The sequence below is a fragment of the Chiloscyllium punctatum genome, chromosome 27, assembly GCF_047496795.1.
Source record: "Chiloscyllium punctatum isolate Juve2018m chromosome 27, sChiPun1.3, whole genome shotgun sequence".
Classification (NCBI taxonomy): domain Eukaryota; kingdom Metazoa; phylum Chordata; class Chondrichthyes; order Orectolobiformes; family Hemiscylliidae; genus Chiloscyllium; species Chiloscyllium punctatum.
In genome coordinates this window covers 35,443,992-35,468,900 of record NC_092765.1, presented here as the reverse complement: position 1 = coordinate 35,468,900, position 24,909 = coordinate 35,443,992, and the positions used below count along the sequence as shown (strand labels likewise).

The window sequence follows — 24,909 nt, the reverse complement described above, 5'->3', positions numbered from 1 at the left end:
ATGTCTTGTCACTGCATCATTATTCTATAAAAGTAAACACCCTTTACTAAGTGGCAAGGTGCTATTTTTGTTCACTTATTTTCAGCCAAATTGATAGAATTATGTTTCTTGTCCACTAACTGTCGGGATCATTGATCAAATTCAACTCGTAGACTTTACTGAGTTAACAATATATAATATAACCATAATTTGACACAAAATTGGATGCCTCAGTCTGAGACTTCATGATGTCTGATGTGTCAAGAGGATATATATTAAATACTGCAGGAAAGAAGTTGTAAAGAGTAATCAAAGGACTTTATACTCGCATTTAGCCTACTCCTCCTGGCCTGGGGTAAACAAAATGTAAAATGTTCAGAAAGAGAATGTATCCTTTTTTAAAGTAATGTTTTAATAGAATTTGGCTTTGGGATTGGTCAGATCATGCAAATCCCAACCACTGATGGTAATTAAATATATAGATTGGAATAAAGATTGACCAGACCCAGTGTTTCTTTGAGGCTCAACATATTGAAGAAATAAGTCACAGAGGTGTCTGTATTGATTCCTGGCCTGTGCTGAATTATCTGATTGTAGGAATGACAGCAGAACAAATGTTCCAGTCAGTCTCAGTGACTAACCCCACCACCCGTGACTTCCCTATCCACACAAGCAAACAGTCCTGATAAGAATACTACTGAAGCAAAGGAGGTGCCAGTCATTGGCAGGATAATTGTATGGTAAAGAACTCATGACTTCAGCACAGGACAGGTGGGGAGATAACTGGTGACATGGAAGAAAAGTGTATGTTAAAAAATCCTGGTTGGAGTTCCCTTCACTTCAAATTATGTTTCCCCCAGGCTACAAGACCATAGGGTTGTTTTCTCTGAGGCAATTTTTGGTGGTTTAACCTGAAGGTCACCACGCATAAGGTCAAGGGAGAAGTTGAGCAGGACAGTCCTTCATGGTAACCTCAGCTGATGCAGAAATTGACCCCACACTGTTGGAATTGCTGTAAATTGCAAACCAACTGTCCAGCTAACTGACCCCCATGACTGAATCCACTTAAAAAGCAATTCTTCAGCTTTTAACTATGTTGGAATCATGACAAAGTCTGGAAGGGGCTATATATAAGTAAGTTCCTTCTTTCTATACATAAAGGGACTAAACTATGTGTTCTTAAATAATTATTAACAAAGTTTTTGCTGGAATTGTCCAGACAAGTAGAGTTTTGCTGTCAGGAGAGAAGGATGATGTCTGCCCTCTAGAAGCCCGAGAACAATCCTTGCATTGGTCTCAAAAGACTCATGATACCACAGTGAATTAACCATAGCTTACATTTCTGGCACTTAGACAGTAATTCAGGGCACCAAAAGGTCTGAGTGCAAAGTAACACCAGGAAGCAAGAAGGTACAAATGGTGGCAATGAGAAATTAATATGTTTACTCCACAAAGTAGATGACAGCCATTTGCTGGTTTATTTTCCAATACTTTGACTAATCAGAGTCAAACTGTCTTAAACAACTTAAAGAAAGTTTAGTTATTAACTGTCAATTGTCATTAACTTAAGCATTCTCCATGACAACATCTTCACCAATGAGCCCACTTACCAACCAATCAGAACTGTCCTCTCCGACGGTCTGACTGTTGATATTGCTCAATATTGGTGGTTTTTGTTAAATGTTTTGATGAATACAACATGAAAAACATTGACATAATGTGTCTTTTTTCAGCAAACCCCAGTTCTATACTTTCGAATGACTATTTATCAATCTAAATGTGTATCATCATGCTCTAGTATATTATGAACTTTCAGACAATTATTTTTTTTAAATTGGGAGGACAGACTATTAAAATAGTCACTTCATATCATGTGATCTCTGATATTTGAGCTTTAGTCGGTCCTAATTATCAAGAAAATGCTCAACTACATATGGGCATTCACAAACATCTGGCAAATTAAGGCATTCCTTTGCTTGAGGATGGGTGAACACAGGAAAGACTATATCATTTCCAGCTGGCATATCTCTCTTTCTATCACCCTGGAAAAAAAAACATTAAAACTCAGTGGGTAAAAGATGGATGTAAATGGACCCAACTGGCAAAACTCAGGTCTGGATACATCTGTGGGAAGAAAGCACAGTTAATGTTTTGAGTCCATTGACTCTTAATCAATGGAACCAAAACTGACAGACTACTCCTTGGGAAAAAGGATATTGAAGTTTGAAAATGATATAGTGAGGGAACCAGTTTGTCACCTGCTGCCAGAAAAGAGATTTGTTTTATTTGTTTGTGTTGTGTAGGTATCATTGACTGGGTCAGCATTTATTGTCCACTTTTAATTACCTTGGTGAAGCGGGTTGGGGGTGATGATTATCGCTGGACTGTTAATCCAGAGACCCTGGTAATGTTCTGGGGACCTTGGTTTGAATCTTGCCATAACAGATAATGGAATTTAAAATCAATAGAAAAAGAAATTCAGGATTAAGAGACTAATGATGACCATGAATCAATTATCAGGAAAAAAAAACACAACTGGATCACTAATATCCTTTTTGGAAGGAAACTGCCATCCTTTTCTGGTCTGGTCTACATGTGACTCCAGAGCGAAAGCAATGTGGTTGACTCTTAACATGGGCAATTAAGGATGAGCAATAAATGCTGGCCAGGCCAGTGTTTCCCACAACCCATGAATGAATATATAATATAGGTTATGGAAGCTGCCTTCTTGAGCCAGTATATTTCGTGGGATCTAGGGACACTCACAAGGCTGTTTGAAAGGGTGTTATAGAGTCATAGAGTCATACAGATATACAGCACTGAAACAGACCCTTCAGTCCAACCTGCCCATGCCGACCAGATATCCCAACCCAATCTAGTCCCATCTGCCAGCACCCGGCCCATATCCCTCCAAACCATTTCTATTCATCTAACCATCAAGATGTCTCTTAAATGTTGCGATTGTACCAGCCTCCACCACTTCTTCTGGCAGCTCATTCCATACACTTACCACCCTCTGCGTGAAAAAGTTGCCCCTTAAGTCCCTTTTATATCTTTCCCCTCCTGCCCTAAAGCTATGCCCTCTACTTTTGGACTCTCCCACCTCAGGGAAAAGACTTTGTCTATTTACCATAGCCATGCCCCTCATAATTTTGTAAACCTCTATAAGGTCACCCCTCAGCCTCCGACACTCCAGGGAAAACAGCCCCAGCCTGTTCAGCTGCTCCCTACAGCTCAAATCCTCCAATCCTGGCAACATCCTTGTAAATCTTTTCTGAAACCTTTCAAGTTTCACAACATCTTTCTGATAGGAAGGAGATCAGAATTAAATGCAATATTCCAACAAGTGGCCTAATCAATGACCTGTACAGCTGCAACATGACCTCCCAACTCCTGTACGCAATACTCTGACCAATAAAGGAAAGCATTCCAAATGCCTTCTTCACTACTCTATCTACCTGCGACTCCACTTTCAAGGAGCTATGAACCTGCACTCCAAGGTCTCTTTGTTCATCATCACTCCCTAGGACCTTACCATTAAGTGTATAAGTCCTGCTAAGATTTGCTTTCCCAAAGTGCAGCACCTCGCATTTATCTGAATTAAACGCCATCTGCCACTTCTCAGCTCATTGACCCATCTGGTCAAGATCCTGTTGGTAATTGAGGTAAACTTCTTTGCTGTTCACTACACCTCCAATTTTGGTGTCATCTGCAAACTTACCAACGCTACCTCTTATGCTCACATTCAAAACATTTCTATAAATGATTAAAGGTAATGGACCCAGCACCGATCCTTGTAGCACTCCACTGGTCACAGGCCTCCAGTCTGAAAAACAACCCTCAACCACTACCCCCTGTCTTCTACCTTTGAGCCAGTTCTGTATCCAGTTGGCTAGTTCTCCTTGTATTCCATTAGATCTAACTTGCTGAAGAATCTCCCATGAGGAACCTTGTTGAACACCTTCCTGAAATCCATATAGATCACATCTACTGTTGTGCCCTCATCAATCCTCTTTGTTACTTCTTCAAAAAACTCAATCTAGCTTGTGAGACATGATATCCCATACACAAAACCATGTTGACTATCCCTAATCAGTCCTTGTCTTTCCAAATACATGTACATCCTGTCCCTCAGGATTCCCTCCAACAACTTGCCCACCACCGATGTCAGGCTCACTGGTCTATAATTCCCTGGCTTGTCCTTACCAACTTTCTTAAACAGTGGCACCATGTTGGCCAACCTCCAGTCTTCCAGCACCTCACCTGTGACTATTGATGATACAAATATCTCAGTAAGAGGCCCAGCAATCACTTCCCTAGCTTCCAACAGAATTCTAGGGTAAACCTGATTAGGTCCTGTGGATTTATCCACTTCTATACGTTTCAAGACATTCAGCATTTCCTCCTGTGTAATATGGACATTTTTCAAGATGTCACTATCTATACCTTCCATGTCCTTTTCCACAATTGACTCTGATGCAAAATACTCGTTTAGTATCTCCCCCATTTACTGCAGCTCCACACAAAGGCCACCTTGCTGATCTTTGAGGGGCCCTATTCTCTCCCGAGTTACCCTTTTGTCCTTAATATATTTGTAAAAAAACACTTTGCATTATCTTAACTCTCTTTGCCTGCCAAAGCTATCTCATGTCCCCTTTTTGCCCTCCTTAAGTATACGCCAGCTGCCTTTATATTCTTTTAAGGATTCGCTCGATCTATCCTGTCTGTATCTGACATATGCATCCATCTTTTTCTTAACCAAACCCTCAATTTCTTTAGTCATCCAGCATTCCCTATACCTACCAGCCTTTCCTTTCACCCTGACAGGAATATACTTTCTCTGGACTCTCGTTATCTCATTTCTGAAGGCTTCCCATTTTCCAGTCGTCCCTTTACCTGTGAACATCTGCCCCCAGTCAGCTTTTGAAAGCTTTAGCCGAATACCATCAAAATTGGCCTTTCTCCAATTTAGAACTTCAACTTTTAGATCTGGTCTATCGTTTTCCATCACTATTTTAAAACTAATAGAATTATGGTCACTGGCACAAAGTGCACCCCCACTGACACCTGCCCTGCCTTATTTCCCAAGAGTAGGTAAAGTCTTGCACCTTCTCTAGTTGGTACATCCACATAGTGAATCAGATAATTTTCTTGTACACACTGAACAAATTTTTTTCCATCTAAACCCTTAACACTATGGCAGTCCAAGTCTATGTTTGGAAAGTTAAAATCCCCTTCCATAACCACCATTCTTACAGATAACTGAGATCTCCTTACAAATTTGTTTCTCAATTTCCCTCTGACTATTAGGGGGTCTATAATACAATCCCAGTAATGTGATCATCTCTTTCTTATTTCTCAGTTCCACCCAAATAACTTCCCTGGATGTATTTCCAGGAATATCCTCCCTCAGTACAGCAGTAATGCTATCCCTTATCAAAAACATTACTCCCCCTTCTCTCTTGCCTCTCTTTCTATCCTTCCTGTAGCATTTGTATCCTGGAACATTAAGCTGCCAGTCCTGCCCATCCCTGAGCCATGTTTCTGTAATTGCAATGATATCCCAGTCCCATGTTCCTAACCATGCCCTGAGTTCATCTGCCTTCCTTGCTGGGCCTCTTGCATTGAAATAAATGCAGTTTAATTTATCAGTCCTACCTTGTTCTCTGCTTTGTCCCTCCCTGCCCTGACCATTTGACTCGTTTCTGTTCTCAACAGTACCAGTCTCAGATTGATCTCTTTCCTCGCTATCTCCCTAGATCCCACCACCCTACCTTACTAGTTTAAATCTTTCTGAGCAGCTCTAGCAAATCTCCCTGCCAGTATATTGGTCCCCTTCCAATTTAGGCGCAATCCACTTCTACCCCCAAAGAGATTCCAAAGATCCAAAAATGTGAATCTTTCTCGAATACACCAGCTCCTCAGCCATGCATTCATCTGCTCTATCCTCCAATTCCTACCCTCACTAGCTTGTAGGACTGGGAACAATCCAGATATTATGAGGACCTCCTTTTTTAAATTCCTGCCTAACTCTTTATATTCTCCATTCAGAATCTCAACCTTTTCCCTTTCTATGTCATTGGTTCCAATGTGGACAATGACCTCCTGCTGGCCCCTCTCCCCTTGGAAAACATTCTGCACTCTCTCTCAGACATCTTTGATCCTGGCACCAAGGAAACAACATACCATTCTGATTTTTTGCTGCTGGCCACAGAAACGTCTGTCTGTACCTCAGTTTAAGGAATTTTGCCCAGCAATATTGAAGGAATAGTGATATAATTTCAAATCAAGAGGAAGTATAGCTTGAAGGTGATCAAAAAGTTGTTGAATTAGTGTCAAACCATCAAGTAAACAAGATAATTCACAGCATAGTTTGAAATTTAAAGGTCGCAATAGATTAAAGGATTTTCCCAACCAGTTTCTACTTCAAGTTCACCTGAGAATCAACCTCCTAGAATTCAACAATAAGAAGTTTAAGCCTGCTGAGAATTCTTTGTTCAAAAAAGTCTCACTTCAACTGTAAGACATGCATTTCATCTAAGAAACAGCTATGAAAGGGATTGTGAGCTATAAGGTGTAACAGTACAGTATCCTCAGCTGTGTCTAAGCTTTTGAGAAAGTGTAATTGTGTGTATGTGAGGTGAATGAATAAGTCAGTGAAGCATTGCATGATTTCAGGGTGCGTGAGAATAAATAGGTTTTTTTCTACTCATTAGAAGCTTGCTTTTGGTGGCGAGTGTTTATTCATTGAAATTTGGTTTATTGAGCGATGAGATATATTGGTAGTAGGTGTTTCAAATTCAAAAGAAGAATTCTTCTGCTGCTGGTAGGCAGGGTTTGTTGTTTGAAAATTTCATAATTGGATGATTTGCTAAAATTGTTGGGTTTTCAAAAATGAAAATAAAGAGGGATCTTGTCTGGTGGTTGGTGACTTTTGGGCAGGAAAAGGTGTTTGTGTTAAGTTGAAGAATTACGTTAAAACTCTTGTAAATCTCAAAATCACTTTCCGCCTAAGTCAACGTATACATTTTAGTCAGTTGAACACCCCTCCTTTCTAAATTCCCCAAAATAACAAAATATCTTCTCAGTTTCTATCCTGTGAAGTGCCTTCAAAATCCAAAAAAGGGAGACTGGATTTGAAACGCTAAGTCTAATTTCTCTTGACAGAGACTGGCAAACCTACAGGGTTTGCTCCCGCGAGGAGGTTAAGCAATTCATCAACTTCACCAACACATTCCACCCCGACCTTAAATTTACCTGGACCATCTCTGACACCTCGTTCCCCTCCTGGACCTCTCCATCTCCATTAATGACGACTGACTTGACACCGACATTTTTTACAAACCCACCAATTCCCACAGCTACCTGGATTCCACCTCTTCCCATCCTACCTCCTGCAAAAATGTCATCCCGTATTCCCAATTCCTCCACCTCCACCGTAACTACTCCCAGGAGGACCAGTTCCACCACAGAACACACCAGATGGCCTCCTTCTTTAGAGACCGCAATTTCCCTTCCCACATGGTTAAAGATGCGTTCCAACGCATCTTGTCCACATTCCACACCTCGCCCTCAAACCCCACCCCTCCAACCGTAACAAGGACAGAACCCCCTGGTGCTCACCTTCCACCCTACCAACCTTCGCATAAACCACATCATCCAACGACATTTCCGTCACCTCCAAACTGATCCCACCACCAGGAATATATTTCCCACCCCGTCCCTATCTGCTTTCCGCAAAGACCATTCCCTCCGTGACTACCTGGCCAGGTCCACGCCCCCCAACAACCCACCCTCTTGTCCTGGCACCTTCCCCTGCAGGAATTGCAAAACGTGCACCCACACCACCTCCCTCACCTCTATCCAAGGCCGCAAATGAGCCTTCCACATCCATCAATGTTTTACCTGCACATCCACCAATATCATTTATTGTATCTTTTGCTCCCGATGCCGTCTCCTCTACATTGGGGAGACTGGGCGCCTCCTAGCAGAATGCTTTAGGTAAAATCTCTGGGACACCCGCACCAATTAACCACACCGCCCTGTGGCCCAACATTTCAACTCCCCCTCCCACTCTGCCGAGGACATGGAGGTGCTGGGCCTCCTTCACCGCCGCTCCCTCACCACCCAACGCCTGGAGGAAGAACGCCTCATCTTCCACCTCAGAACACTTCAACCCGAGGGCATCAATGTGGACTTCAACAGTTTCCTCATTTCCCCTTCCCCCACCTCACCCCAGGTCCAAACTTCCAGCTCAGTACTGTCTCCATGACTTGTCCTATCTGCCTATCTTCCTTCCCACCTATCCACTCCACCCACCTCTCTGACCTATCACCTTCATCCCCACCCCATTCACCCATTGTACTCTTTGCTACCTTCCCCCACCCTCCTCCCTGACCTATCACCTCCATCCCCACCCCCATTCACCGATTGTAATCTATGCTACTTTCTCCCCACCCCCACCCCCCTCTCATTTATCTCTCCACTCTGCAGGCACTCTGCCTGTATTCCTGATTAAGGGCTTTTGACCGAAATGTAAATTTTCCTGCCCCTCGGATGCTGCCTGAGCTGCTGTGCTTTTCCAGCACCACTCTAATCTAGAATCTGTTTTCCAGCATCTGCAATCCTTGTTTTTATCTATCAATTTTTTCCATCAATTTCTGTTTTTGTTTTTAAATTTTCAGCATTGTTTGTTTTTAAATTTTTGCTTTATTTCAGTGTTCCCCTCAGAGTCTTTGATGTTCACTTAAGAAGCCCACTCATTCTTTTGAAGTCCAACGAGTAAATGTGCACTGCTGTCTCATATATGCACACAATTGCACGCACACACTCGCAAACACACACATAGACGTACACAAATTTTAATACCTCCTGTCTTTCCCTTGCTTAATATTGACAGTTTAACGACAGACGTCTTAAAGATATTTCAAAGAGAAATGAAATAGAGAGGTCACTTTCATCAAGAAGTTTCCTCAATCACAGCTTTACAAGAGTTTCAGAAACAAATTTGACACATTTTGTCAGAGCCATATTTCTGTTTGGAACATTATTGACAAAAGCACACAAATGATAAAATCTAAAGGCAGCAGAAAGGCCCATAGATCTCTCCTTTTTTGTGATGACTAATATTTTATCCTGGGTTTCTAATCTTGAAAGGAGACTTCAGATAAAATAGATACACAAGCAACCGATGGGCAATGGTGATGTTGACATTTTAGTGTGATGGCAGAACTGTACCGAAAATATTATTGTATAGACCTATTAATTCCTGGCATGCTAACTGTAGAATGTTTACCAATAGTGTGATAGTCTTTCTGGATAGGTAACTGGTAAAGAAATCCAAGAAAATAATAGAATAGAATAAGCCCCCAAAATTGCATGGCAATTTTCACTGAATTGTCACTAGCTCTGCTGGAATGCATTAGAAAAGTGTTGGGATCCCGTCACATTGTTTTTTGTTGTTTTAAAAGTTGCAAGTGCCACAATCCAATTATGTTCCCTTGAGGTGCATACTTTTTTTTGAGGGAAATTCCAATTGGCCTGGCTCTGTTAGGACTTGGTGTGCCTCATGAATCTGAAACAGTAGACATGTTAAGGTTTTCTGGCCTTCAGATGGGTGAGTTGGCCTTCAGGTGAAGTCAGGTCCAGACCAAAGAAATGTCCCTGACACCCAAAGGTTTATCATCAATAGATTAATGGACAGCCGACAATATGGATGAAGGGGGAGATCACTTGGCTCTATGTCCTCAGACACTAAGCAAATTTGTGAAGCCAACTTCATTAGGTATGAGCCGCTCAATTTGTCTCAACAATAGACCCAGTGTCTGTTATAAGGAGGAGTCCTGGGTGACTGCAGAGAACCCTAATATTTTAATGGGTGGCCCAAGCATATATGTCAATAAAATCTCCAAGGCCCAGAAGGCAATTGAAGCTAGTGGAATTAACTGTGTACCAGTGAAGAGTCATTGTCTTTCAAAATCGTGGAAGAGAAAGATGGCTAGTGTTTAAGAAAAGTGGAGAAATAATCTTAGAACAAATAGGTTGTCAGCTGTTCTTGGACCTCTCTACCTTTGATAGATTTAGTCCAAAGCAGAATGGTATGAATCATTTCTTTAAACATTTTACTTTTAACCCAACAGAATGAGAAGAAAATGTTATTTCTTCAATTCAGCACAATCTAATTCACAATTTTCTCTCATTTTCCCAGCTCCTTGTGGAGGAAACCTGACTGGGCCAACAGGAATCATCCTTTCTCCCTTTTACCCTGAGCCTTATCCTCATGGCAAGGAATGTGACTGGAAAGTAACTGTGTCACCCGACTATGTCATTTCTCTGACGTTCCTAAGGTAAGCTCGGCATGAAAATGAAGTTATTGAAGGGAATTGTACAGCTACTTGGAGGAACAAGATTATTGACAAACTATGTAAGAATAAGCACAACTGCTCTTTGCAAGCATCAGTCTAAATACAACAGGGGTTAAATGGCCTTGTTACATATTTTTCCATTGGTCTGATTACATTATCTGTAGAACATTACAATTTCAGTGTAATAAACCTTGAGAATAAAATGCTACAAATTAAGTGCAATTCATTGTTCTCTGCCAGTTTATAGTTGTCACTGAGTACATTCAAAACAGATTGAAATCCAGGACAATTCAGTGTGAAAAGTCCCTGACATAATTTGTATTGAGAGTGGGAAAGTTTGGAGATTTGTGTGTCGAAGCAATCTCCTCCCCAGCATTATATACTATACACTGTTGGGCATTGGGGCACAATTTGAATTCAATGGACCATAGACTCAGCAAGGATATGTTTGAAGTCATTGAGTTTGATATTTCAACATCACTATAACATTCAGCGGCACATTGGCTCAGTGGTCAGCACTGCTGTCTCACAGTGCAAGTTACCTGTGTTCGATTCCAGTCTTGGGTGGCTGTCTGTGTGGAGTTTGCGTATTCTCCTTGTGTCTGCATAGGTTTCCTCTGGGTGCTTCAGTTTCCTTCCACTGTCCAAAGGTGAGCAGGTTGGGTGGAGTGCTAAATTGTCCCGTAGTGTCCAAGGATGTGCAAGCGAGGTGGATTAGCCATGGGAAATGCAGGATTAGGTTAGATTGCTTACAGTGTGGAAACAGGCCCTTTGGCCCAACAAGTCCACACCGACCCTCCGAAGAGCAACCCACCCAGACCCATTCCCCTACATTTTCCCCTTCACCTAAAACTACGGGCAATTTAGCATGGCCAATTCACCTAATCTGCACATTTTTGGACTCTGGGAGGAAACCAGAGCACCCAGAGGAAACCCACGCAGACATGGGGAGAATGTGCAAACTCCACACAGACATCTGCCTGAGGCAGGAATTAAACCCGGGTCTCTGGCACTATGAGGCAGCAGTGCTAACCACTGTGCCACCGTGCCGCCCACTGGGATATAATTGGGAGTGGGAGTTTGGTCTGGATGGGATGTTCTTCAAAGGGCTCGCGTGGACTCGATGGGCCACACGGTTGCTTACACACTGTCAGGTTTCTATCCTTCTAAAATGATTGTCTTGAACATGATACAACACCCGACACAATGGGTGAAGAAAAAGCATGTGTTCTAGTGGAAATAATTTCTGATGTCTGGGGACCTGTGTGCTGTGCTAAAGAGGGAGTGTGAAGATTCAAGCCAGTCAAATGTTTATGCTTAATGTTCACATTCAAAGATCAGGAGATGGAAGTGACATCCAGCCAGATCCCCAGGGCCCTTATTTGTGCAACTCTAATTGTCATTTGCATGTGCCTTCAAAATAGAATCTTACAGCCCTGAAGAAGCCCATCAGTCTCGTACTGGCTCTGCAGGAGCTATCTAATTCATTGCTCTCTGTAAAGATCAAATGGAAAGGGTTTAGGTTTTCATCCTTCCAAATGGAATGTTTGTGTGGATAAAATCAAGTTAATAATAGATGAAAATTGTGTGTGCAATCAGTTCTGAGGAGAAAAGTTACCAGCTCCATGAACGGCTAAATGTCACAGGAAATCCCTGTATTACCAACAGTGTTAAATCTAATGTGGCTCAGCAAATATAAAAGAATGATGTTCACTTGCACATGTTCGACTAATGCTCAGGCATACAGAACAGTTTTTTAAAAATATCTTTAATCATTAAAGCTGTTTCACACTGGTCTTGCAACAGGCTAATTAGGAATCGGAAGAGTAGAAGCTGTGTGGCAGCTGGAGGGTGGCATTGTGACCTTTCATCAATGGGGATTCACATCCTGGGACTGATGAAGATGCCACGGACATTATCTCCTGCTGAAACTTTGCTAAAAGAACTGTGCTGTGTTGATTTGAGCAGTGTGACAAGACAGCAATTATTGCAGCCCCATGAGCTCTGAGCAGTATGGAATATATTAGACACTAATATCAATATTTTACCATTTTCTGTGCAAATCAGTGGGAGATAAACAACAGGTCTTAAGAATTTTTTTTTTGCTCATTAATATGCTTCACATCTTGTAATACTTTGAGGACTGAAGCAGGATTTTGCATGAAATGAAATGTGTAGTAAAAAAGTAAGTGAACTTACCCAAAGAAGATTTTGCTTGTAAATTTGTAATCAATATATCTGTTTTATTATGCAATGTAAGTGTCACTCACTGGGCTAGCAGGTACTGTCCATCCCTAAATGCCCTGGGGAAGATGAAGGTGAATTGATGCCTTGAACTACCACAATCCAAGGGGTGTAGGAACACCAATAGTACTTGATGTAGGTTTGCTCACTGAGCTGGAAGGTTCATTTTCAGATGTTTCATCACCATACTTTTTAACATCATCAGTGAGCCTCCAGATGAAGCACTGGTGGCATGGCCTGCTTTCTATTTAAGTGTTTACGTTTCCTTGGCTCGGTCATGTAATTTCCTGTGGTGATATCAGTTCCTGTACATTTTCTCAGGAAATAGTAAATGGGATCCACTTGATAACTAATAGTGCTGTTAGAGAGGGACTTCTTGAAAATTCATTTTGCCATGTCAAATATCAATGTCTTCTTAAAGTACACCCTCTGTAATTATTTATTACATGGAGGTCTTGTGACACAGTGGGTAGCATTTATGCCTCTGAGCCAGACGCTCTGGGTTCAAGTCCCACTCCAACATGTGATGTCCACGGAAGCTATGTTCACCATGTCCTCAGAGAGGTTGATCTGTAAATCCCTCCAATAAACCAAAGGCAGGCAATAAGTGCAGAAGATCTCCTGATCAGCCATGCTTGATGTGGACTGGCACGTCTCAAGCTATAGCCTCAGGTAATAGTCTGGTGTCCTGTTGCAGGAACAAAAACAAGCCACAGCAACAGACATAAGTACGTGCTCTGTCTGCCTCATGCAGCACTGGATGTGAAGGAACAACAGCAATGTTATATATTACCAACAATATTGGCATCACGACTGTTACTGAAAATGATTGTGTTTGACACATGTAATTTTCCCAGAACAGAATTCTTTCATAACCACTCCTTGGTGACAATTGACAGGTAAACAAAATTCTGCAGTTTTTCTTTTTTACAACAGTATTCAAAAGGCTCAGTCAGTTTTGCACATCAAAGTATCATAGAATCCCTACAGTGTTGAAGCAGGCCATTTGGCCTACACTGACCCTCTGAAGAGCACGCTACCCAGACCCACCTCCCTACCCTATCCCTGTAACCCTGCATTTCCCATGGCTAATCCATCTGGCCTGCGCATCCCTGGACACTATGAGCAATTTAGTATGGTTAATCCACCAAACCTGTACATCTTTGGACTGTGGGAGGAAATCAGCACAAACCCACACAGACACAGAGAAAATGTGCAAACTCCATACAGACAGTCGCCCAAGAATGGATTTGAACCTGGATTCTTGGTGCTGTGAGGCAGCAATACTAATCACTTAACCACCATGCCACCCTGACATCCCTATCTCTAAAGATAGACATCCTAGTGACTTTTTATGACTCTGTCTTACTGCTCTTTCTTGTCACTTTGCCTCATCTGTCCTCCTATATTTTCCCTTTTTTTTCTCCCATTAATAAATTTGTTTCATTTTCTGTGCTTCTCTTTCTTCTTCCTTGAGGTAGCTCATGTGTTTCACTGTGCTACTTTTACCCCAGCCAACTGGGCTCTGCAACGTTCACTTGTGCCTCATTTCCCACTTAGGGAATTTCACAGACGTTAGCATTGAATATCAATATCATAGGATCACCATCACAATGGACCATGTAGGACTCTGGATCCTTGTGGGATTACACCATTGATTTTTATTTCCTTACAGTTAGTGTATTCTTCAGCAAGGACACTATCAGATAATGTCTAATTCCCTTTACTCCACCACTCTTACTATGATCTGCCTGCACTCCTCACCAACAAAGCTTTTCACTGTGCGTCAGTACATATGACAAATCAATCAGTCCAACTTCAAGAGGCAATTTCAGTTCGAATAGCAATGACAGAGGCTTGAGATTTGTTACTTTAGACAGAGTGAAGGAAAGCCTGAGAAGAATGTGGAATTATTTTGAAAAATAAGAAAAATATATGACCCAACAAAGTCAAATTCTTTATACAATAGTAAAGCGGAGCATTAAGTAAGATATGTGGTGACAGGAGAAACAGCTTTCTTATATCGTGGTATTGAAACAAGATCCCTGTGTTATTCCATCACAGAGGAAAAAAATTCTATGCTCTTGGGCCATGAAGCAGAGTTGAAAGTGTTTTGCTTGAATAAGTTTGGAAAGTTATATTGAATCGTGTTCCTCTTCTGTGCTTGCAGCTTCAGTGTGGAGCCCGGCTATGATTTCCTTCATATCTATGACGGACCAGATTCTCTCAGTTCTCTGATTGGCAGCTTTCAGGGCTCACAGGTGCCTGACAAAATCGAGAGCAGCAGCAACAACCTTTTCCTGGCCTTTCGCAGTGACGCCTCAGTCAGCATGACAGGATTTGCTCTTCAGTATACCGGTAACTCATCTTCCTCTGAGCAGATCATTCTGTGGGCATTAATTAACAAGAAAGTGTTGCTCACCAAAGCCTCAGGGACACACCTTTCATATATAGTTCTGATGTGCCCAACCATGCATGTATTCATTTACTGGAACAGAAAAAACGTGAGATTCTTATTTAAAAATTTGATTTGTTCTGTTGCCATCTGTTGTTCTGATGATACTGCAATATTCTAGGCTATGAATAGCTGATTGGCTGGTTCTCAACAAAACTGTGTGAGGGTGGATCATGATGCTTATAAGGGAAGCTGCTTGACAAGTGTGTTAATGGTTGGCTGGAATGGGGAACGGGCTTGGCTGTGCTCTGACCTGGTATATAGAGAGGAAAGGAACAAACAAAACTCAGAAAGTAAGCAACCCACATGGTGTGATGGGGGTTGGTCTGCTGCCTCTCTCACCCAATGGCGAACTTTACTCAGAGGACAGAGTCTATGCCACCAGGGCCATTGTCTACTCAGCAGTATAGACCAAAGCCCTCCAGCCTATTTCACTGCCAGTCCAATTAGAAAGCCCAACAAATCAACAGTCTGAGCTGTGTCACTGTTAACACTGGCCATTTGTGAAGCACCAAGACATGGTGTGTGAATCTCCTCTCTTGTGCTATCACATCCTTCCTGAAGTGGAAATCAGAACTGCACACAGGAATCCGGCTATGACCTATCTAATATTGTATAGAGATCCGTCATAAGCTCTTTGCCCTTATATTCAAAGCATCTACTAACAAATACAAATGTTTCACATGCCTTCTTAACCATCTTATCCACCTGTCTTCTTGTCTTCAGGGATCTGTGGGCATATACCCTCATATTCATCTGATCCTCTGTACCTCCTAGGGTCTAACCATTCATCACACACTCCCTTGTTTTGTTAGAGCTCCCAAAATGAATGACATCATGATTTTCATGATTCACTTTAATTTACTATTGTTCTGTCCAGCTGACCAGTCCAGCTATGTCATCCTGCAATCTAAGGCTTTCCTCCTCATTATTTACGACACCACCAATTTCCATAGCATCGAGTCGGAACAAAAAGTCTGTTGCCCTGCTGTACAGCTCTATGACTCTATGACCTATGAACTCACTGATCCCCTATTCCTATCTCGATCTGCATGGCAAACAGAAGAGGCCCAGCACCAAACCATGCAGTATGCCACTGGATAAAAGCTTCAAATCTCAAAAGTAGCTTTTAATTGGCACCTCTCCCTCCTGCTGCTAAGGCAGTTTGCTTACCAAAGAATCTATCCAGCTCTGCCATAAAAAAAAATTCTGCTTCCATCTCCTTTTCAGGAATTGAGAATTCCAAAGACTCATAACTCTGAGAGAATAAAACTCACCTCATTTCTGTTTCGAATGGGCGATGCTTGATTTAAACAGAGACCCCTAGTCCATGAGAGGAATCATTCACTTCACACCTGGACTGCTCCGGATCTTTTTGGTACTGAGATCCTAAGACCCCTCAAAAAATACTAAAAAAAATCCAAAAGTAAAATAAAGTGCTGGATTTAGCTCAATTGCTAGATATTGCCTAATCCTTCCCCTAATTTGCAGGTTTATGTGTATGTTTCCCCCCAAGTCAGAAAGATACAATTTCATGTCCCAGTTTAGAGACTTGAGTACAAGGATCTAAACTGATGCTTTACCACGTCAGGATCTTGGGTCTTTCACTGGATTTGTTAACCTTGTCTGCTCCCTATTGGTCAATATAAAATCTCCCATGGCAATATTGTGAAGAAGTTATGGAGATTCCTGGTCAATATCTATCCCTCAATATAAAATAGACCAAAGGATTTGGTCGTTCTTACAAAGCTACATTTCCTCCATTTCAACAGTAACAACACTTCAACAGCCCAACCTTAGCTAAAAATTGCTTCGGGATTTCTTGTGAAGATAAAAGAGGCTTTGGAAATGCAAATCTTTCTTTTCTCTTTTTTTACTATAATAACAGAACACAACTCATAATTTGTTGAATTTAAGTGACTCAATTGTGTTTTCATAAAACATTACATTAAATAAACATGGGCTTGTTACTGTGAGGAAACTACTGAGGGAAATTAAACTATGGATGAGATTCCAAAAATGCTTGAAACCATTCTCTGACTAACTGTCTTACAAACGAATGCCAGTGTAATGATGATCTAGGGATTGTCAGGAAATGTGGGTTAAGGACTTTGTTGCAGTGTGTAAGACTGTATTTACATTCAGTGTTAGATTTTAATTTTAACAAAAAAGAATTAAACACAGTTTAATGGGTAAAGTCATAACATTCATTGCTAAAGAAGCACAAACAAAATGTATCTTCAGATAAGCTGGAGTAATTTATTAATTTAGGGAATCACCAGTTTGAAGACTGTGGGTAAAGACAAAACGGAAAGAGAGTACAAAGAGGGGAGCTGGTGAATGGGGAGAACAACAAGGGGAAGTATGGGGGGTGAGAGGTACAAGAGGTGACTTTGGAGTTTTTACATTCCTTTTTATCACAGTCTTAATGTAAACATCCAGCCAAAACTGTGGGCCACCCTGGACTTTGCAAGGTTTGATGCTTATCCTTACACAAAACTAAAATACTGCAGATGCTGGAAATCTGAACTCAAACTGAGAAATACTGGAAATACTCAGCAGGTGTGGATAAAGGAACAAATTTATCAATTCAAGTCAATAATCTTTCATCAGAATGACAAAATGTCAGTGCACAGGTTGTTAGCCCTATTTCTGTCTGCAGAGAATTCTCCAGACAATTCTAAAGGGTGTACAAGGGACAATAGGGACCTGGGTGTATACATGCATAGCTCAATGATGGTGGGAGGACAAGTGGAGAGAGCAGCTGAGGAAACATATATCATCCTAGATGTTATTAATAGCTCTTTATTAATATAGTTCATGAACAAAGCAGTTATGTTAAACTTTGAGAGTATTGCATCCAGTTCTGGGAGCCACAATTGAGGAAAAATGTGAAGCTCTTATGGACAACACAGGAATGATTCATGAAAACTCCAAAGTCACCTGTCGTACCTCTCACCCCCATACTTTCTGGCATGAGGAACTTCTGCTATGTAGATTGAGGGGTTCTGTGGTGAAGAGAAGGTTGAGAAATTTGATTAAAACAATTTTTTTTTAGGTTAGGGTTTGAATGTACTTCCTGAGATTTTGGTGGAAGCAAATCCAATTGAGTCATTTAAGAGGGGATTGGGTTACTATCTGAAAAGGAAAATATGGATGGCTGCAGGGGGCAGGCCAGCACATTGCCCTGGATAAATTATTCCTTCAGAGAGTCCCTTGATGTGTTGGGAGCTGTCAGAGTAGTGTCCCTATCTCTGAGCCAGGAGACCTGGGTTTAAGTCCCACTTTCTCCATGGGTGTGTAATAACATACCTATGCAGACTAATTAGGAAAATACCTCAATTTGATGTGTCTTAGAATCCCTGAATGGATCTCTGAAGAGCTACCCCCCCAGACTCAACCACCGCCCCCATCCCCATAACCCCACATTTAAAATGGCTAATCCACCCAGCCTGCACACCCCTGGACACTACAGGGCAATGTAGCCTGGCAAATCCACCTAGCCTGCACAGTCTTTGGACTGTGGGAGGGAACTGGAGCACCTGAAGGAAGCCCACGCAGACAACAAGGAGAATGTGCAAACTCCAGACGGGCAATCGTCTGAGGCTGGAATCAAACCCGTGTCCCTGGTGCTGTGAGGGAAATGTGCTAACCACTGAGCCATCATGCTACCTGTGTCAAATACCCTTCTTTTGTGCAGTAACCATCCTCTCATATAGAATGTATTTTCCACAGTCGATTAGACAACTAAATGTTAGCAATTTTTAAAAGAAGTGAAATCTTGATGCAGAACTGTTTGGTGTCCAATCCTGTTTAAATCCCTTCGTACCATGACACTGCTCCCAGACATATTTGTATGACCATCTCAATACAAGGCCAAAGATAGACATGTGACAGGTCTATCCATAGCACATGCTGAGAAAATTACCCCTGTATCATAACTCTCCCTTGGGAGGTAAGTAAATGGCATGTTGAACAGTACAGAGTCAACTGAGCCTTAACCTGGTATTTATTGTCCAGCTGGTTTAAGATTAAGTTAAGAAGCTGCAATTCAAAAGGAAAATAATACAGATGCTGAAAACTTGAAATAAACAGAAATTGCTGAATCTACTCAGCATGTCAGATAGCATCTGTGCAGAGAAGCAGATGTAATAGTTCCTGCCCATCAAGAGAATCCTGTGTTGCTTCTTTTTTTTAATTCATTCATGAGATTAGGTATTGCTGGCCAGACCAGCATTTATTGCCCAGCCCTAATTGCCCAGAGGGCAGTTAAGAGTTAACCACTTTGCTATGGGTCTGGAGTCACATGCACACCAGGTAAGGATGGCAGTTTTCTTCCCTAAAGGACATTAGTGGACCAGACAGGTTTTTCCTGACAATGAACAATGATTTCAAGGTGATCATTGGACTCCTAATTCCAGATATTTATTGAATTTAAATTGCATTATTTGCCGTGGCGGATTTGAATCCATTTCCACAGAATGTTACCATCTCTGGATTAGTAGTGTAGTGATAATGCCACTAGGCCATTGCCTCCCTTTCTTTTAGAAGGACCCCTGTATTGTGCCCCTCAGGCATTCATGCAGCCAGCTCAGGACTTTCCCTGGGATCAAGGACCAGCGACAGAAAATCCCGAAGGAAAAAACAGTGAAACCGGTGAATGAGACACACTGATTAGACTCATCTTGTGTCCTTCTAAATGGGGCTCCAGCATCACCCATGCTTTTATTTTCAAGTTTTTTTTAAATGTTTTTCCACCTGGAGGCCATACCCACCAAGAGCTGCCAGCCTCCTAAAGGAGGGCAGTGAAAGTAGCAAGGCTGTCCCCAAGCATTCCTCTCCTAGACTTGATGTGGAGGTGTCAGTGTTGGACTGGATTGGATAAAGTTAGGACTTACACAACACCAGTTTATAGTCCAACAGGTTTATTTGGAAGTACAAGCTTTTGGAGCACTGCTCCTTCGTCAGATAAAATATCCCTTTACCTCTGAACTCACTTCACAAGAAGCCATAAAATCCTGTGCAACATTTCAAAGCAATGTTCTGTCTGGCAGTTACTACGCAGTATACCTTGGAGAGATGTGCTTGTGATGTCATCACTGCCCATCGTATGTGACCTGAGGTCATAAAGCTCTCAGACTCCATCTTGACTGGGTTTACTTGAAGTATGATATGCTCGTGGTAGCAGCCTTCTGTTTATGGCTGAATACCTTAGTATTAGTCCGGACATTGAAGTGCCTGTGCTTATATATATTCTTTTAAATCTTTCTGAATGATGTGACCTATCTGGTGTCCTTAAGTTCAACAAATTAACACAAGCATTGTCTCATCAGGTACAAATATCCAGCTAGATGCAAAGCCTACACTTAATCAAGAACCCTTCGATAGAACTCTTGAAACAGCTATAGTTTCCTTTTCTATTCATTTTTTGTTTCCTTTTTGCTCTTATTTCTGATTATCACAAAGTGGTTGGGCTGAGACAGTGGTTAAGGAGTCTTGTGCTGAACCCTTGACACTGCCACCTTCAAGTTGGTCAATTATTCTTTACTCCTTCAAAAATGGCTGATTCAGTCCAGGATGCTTCAACCCCAAGTGCGGCACTGCCTTGATTTCCAGCATTAACTTAACATTGTAGCAGAACCCTTTGATAGTCATTGCAGACTTCCTGCGGAACAGTTTGAAGATAAATGTGTGTCAGCTTCGGAGACCATAGTTATTTCCATAAGTAAACAGACAATGTTTATTTATGCCTGAGTATAACCTGAACTGTTCTTATATCAGCATCTGTAAACTACTTTGCTTGAATACTTACTTGCAATTAACAAACGTGGAAATGACTTTACTGGAAAGCACTTTCGCACACATGAAAAAGTAAAACCCTTCCTTCAGGTCAAGTACATTTGTGAGTTTGCTGCACTTCACTAATCATGGAAATGCACTGTTAATATTGGGTTTCATAATACAATTTGGACTGAAGGAATCATTAAACACAATGATAAGATTTCATTAAACATTTTTCACAGTTTAACCATTCAATTTTGTTTATAGATATGAAGAAAATGACTCTGTCCTGAAGGTAAATGCTCGTTGTCTCTTGCATCTCAGCACCTAGTCATTTGTATTCCTAACCCCTAGAGTTTGGAGTTCGATATTGATGCTTCCATTTTCCAGATACAAAGTGGGTGCCCACTAAGCAATTTAACAGGCCTGGGCCTTTATCTGATTTGTACAGGCATTTGGATTACAAATAAATTGGCCGAGTGCTTTGATTAGGCAATAAAGCCCTGGATTCCTGATCAGCCTTTCTCTTCGGCATCCACTTCACTGGGATGATTGACCAACTCCAGTTACTCTATTCCTGATGGGGAGCTTATGCCCGAAATGTCGATTCTCCTGCTCCTTGGATGCTGCCTGACCTGCTGTGCTTTTCCAGTGCCACACTTTTTGACTCTGATCTCCAGCATCTGCAGTCCTCACTTTCTCCAACTCTAGTTACTGTCTGCCACCCAACTGCAAGTAAAAATGATACAACAGCTCCACGGTGCTTACTTTCTCTGACTGTTCTTCTGGAAGACACAAGAAGATTATTAGAATGAGCCATTGACAGCACAAACCTTTGAAAAATATCCCACTGTTTAAGTTATTATATGGAAGGCTGGCTATAATAAGGTCTTCCAGACAGTAGGTCTTAAACTGTTAGACATTTTCCAGATTGTTGGCACACTAAAGGGGAATACTCAAACACTCAGTGAAAGAGGCTGATGGCAGAACTTGAGGTTAGAGATACTGGAGACCACCAAAGGAGGTGAGACCATGAAAAGCTTTGTAATTGCGGACAATATTTGAATTTGATCAGTTGGCTATGAGGCTTATCTGTGTGTGAATGTATTTATAGATGTGGGTACAGTTCTAAAGAATATTTTCTTGCCCATTAAGTGCTTTTGTGCATCCTGAAATTGTGGAAGTGTGATGGAAGTATGTGCCTTTGTGTTATTTGCTCTGAATTTTCTGCCATCTCTCCAAACCACCTGGCTGCCACCCTCAGACTGAGAGACATACAAGGAAATTGTGTTTTTGTCAGGTGTTTGAATGCAAACCACTGCTTTGCAATTCAAAAATGTATTGTTAGGTGGACTTGTTTAGTTTTAGTTCTTAATGCTGTCATCTCACTTACAGCTAAAGTCAATGTGGTGAGTTTGTCATCAACAAAACGTAATGCAATTAACTTTTGTTGGCAAGTAAAGAGCACATTAATTAACAATTTTAATGCACCTTTTGTTGTTAAAGAGAACCCCAGAGAATCTTGCTTTGATCCTGGAACCATCAAGAATGGGACAAGGGTGGGAACACACCTAAAGCTTGGATCCACAGTGACATTTTACTGTGACAGTGGCTATGAAATCGTCGGTTATTCAACTCTGACTTGCATCATGGGAACAGATGGAAAACCTTCCTGGAACAAACCTGTTCCATCCTGTTCAGGTAACTGCATCAACATGTGGTAAAGTTCAAACCAGTTCAAGTTGTACATCTACAAACTGCCATTTCCTTACTATACAGAAAAGTTTTTTTTATGGGCGTCATGTTTCATCCTGTCCATTCCATTTCAAAATATATTTTCTTTCTGATTTTGCAAAGGCCAACATGGCATATACCATTCAATACCAAGGTACCTCAGCAGCTCTACTGTTTACGAATTTTGCTTTAAATGGATCTTTTGAAGGTACATCAAAGCAGCGCTGTTTCCTTCAATTTCTATTTTTTTCTCACAATTAATATATCCTTATCAACTCTCTGAATGGCATGTTTGGTAATGAGATTTCAATCACAAGAGAGATCTTGGATGATTTCAATCACAAGAGAGATCTTGGATGACTTTCTGCCTTCACCACATGGATGGTAGTTGTAGTGTTATTATATTTTTGAAATGCAATTTGCCTATATTGTTCTCTTATAGCTACCATTCAACATAACATTGATAGATGGAGCTGTAGGAAAAAGAAAAAAAAAGCATGGCGTAATTTCTTAAGAAAAGATCCATATTGTTTGTTCACACAGTTCTGCGTGCTGCTTGATCTACTTTAGCTGTTGCCAAATCTCCACAATAATCAAGAATCAGTAATCTTATGGAATATATCTTTTGCACTTGTTATCCAAGTTTCCATTCTGTGTTAACAAAACAAGATGTGTTCTAAAATGGACAGGTAATCCACTCTGCCAGATTTCCACTCATGTGAATGCAAAGAATTGTTGGTTTTATTTTGTGTGCATCTGTTTCACAGGTTGTTACTACAGCAGAGAACAGGTTGGTAATGTTCAGCAATCGTGCCTTTTGATTCAGAAGTGTATGATGCAATCAAAAATTATTTTAAAAGAGCAATTGGTGAACAATGTTGATTAGCTGGAAGCCCCTTGTAAGCTTGAGAAAGAAACCCATGAGCAATGAACAATGATTGTACAATGCATCTATTATCACTATCTTACATAAAAAATAATTATGAAAGTTCAAACAGTAACTACCAGAAAACCAATCAGTTACATCACTTATGGCATCTATTTATTACACAGTTATCAATGGCTACAATATTTTCTGAGCTTTTTAATGATGACAATTTGCATATCGCATAATGGATGAACTCATATCCAAAAGCCTGTCACATTCCTGCAATGAATTTGTTCTCCAGGTTACTCCTTTCAGGGTTTTAAGGCTAGAATTGAAATGCTTCCCCAAATTCCACTTTGGAAACTGGGATTATTGGGAAACTCTATTATCCCCCACCGTCTCTGCTAGCCCCATCGCCTAATAAAGAGGCAAATCAAAATGCATACTTTCCAGAGATTTCTCATTTTGCATTTTTATTTAACTGATTTGAATGATTTGGCATTTAGTTTTGCTCTGTTATTGGCTGAAGCATCTAACATTTATACAGTGTTTTTTCTCAATTTTTATTTCATTTAAGTTGAGTTACCCTGTCATGAGGAATAGGGCATTTGTTAATACAATATTTTTAGCTTGGATTTTGTAAGATGCTGCAAGATGCTCCAGTAATTAGAGAAGAATATCCTCTGGCACACTCCATGAAACACCACAGAAGAGCAGGCTATTATATTGAGAGGTTTCTGAGTTGTGAATATAAATAGCATGAAAATAAAAATGAATATCACTTTCCATTAATTTTAACCTGTCATTTTACACTGATTTCTTACGTCAACTTGTTTATTAGGCACCAACATAATTTAATTGGTTTCATGATCTAAATTTTAATCTGCCCATTCTGCCTGAATATGATGTTTGAAAGATAAGATCGGACGTTGTTATTATATTTATTAAGAAACATAATTGTTCTTTTAACTCTGGTTTCTTAACAAATAGTATGATGATCTGGATTAATTTAGAATTAATTTTGGCACTTAGTGAGTATATGAAGCTAGAAATAACTATGATAATAGATAAATGTTTTAAAGCTTACATATGCCACTGTTCTGTCTCTGCTTTGTGCTGATTCATTTCAAAGTAAGCAGACTAATCCATAGGAACAAGATCAGTTAATCTCTCCAACCTATTCATTGAGATCATAGCTAATCTCTGATCTAATTTTATATACATACATGGCCTCGTGTCCCTTAATATAGGAACCTTATGTTAAAAATTAACCATGGATCTAGTTTGCATCAATTACCATTTTCTATGGTAATTCTAAAGCTTTAGAGTGATTGGACATGTGTCATGCTGCGACATAGAACATAGAACATTACAGCGCAGTACAGGCCCTTCGATATGTGAGAAATGTCAATTATTTGCCAAGCTATCAGGGAAAGCATGCAAGGATGAGTGAAAACTGTCAATTAGTAGTTGAGTTTTAGCCA

General features: G+C 40.8%; 1 protein-coding gene across 1 annotated transcript in view; it reads left to right on the top strand.

The window, feature by feature from the left end:
• Nucleotides 1-24,909, top strand: part of csmd2 (CUB and Sushi multiple domains 2) — a 602,495-nt gene that overhangs the window by 310,849 nt on the left and 266,737 nt on the right. The window contains exons 23-25 of the mRNA XM_072548527.1: nt 10,187-10,325; nt 14,758-14,945; nt 22,330-22,524. Of these exons, the coding sequence (XP_072404628.1) occupies nt 10,187-10,325; nt 14,758-14,945; nt 22,330-22,524 (522 nt within the window). The remainder of the gene's footprint in view (nt 1-10,186; nt 10,326-14,757; nt 14,946-22,329; nt 22,525-24,909) is intronic.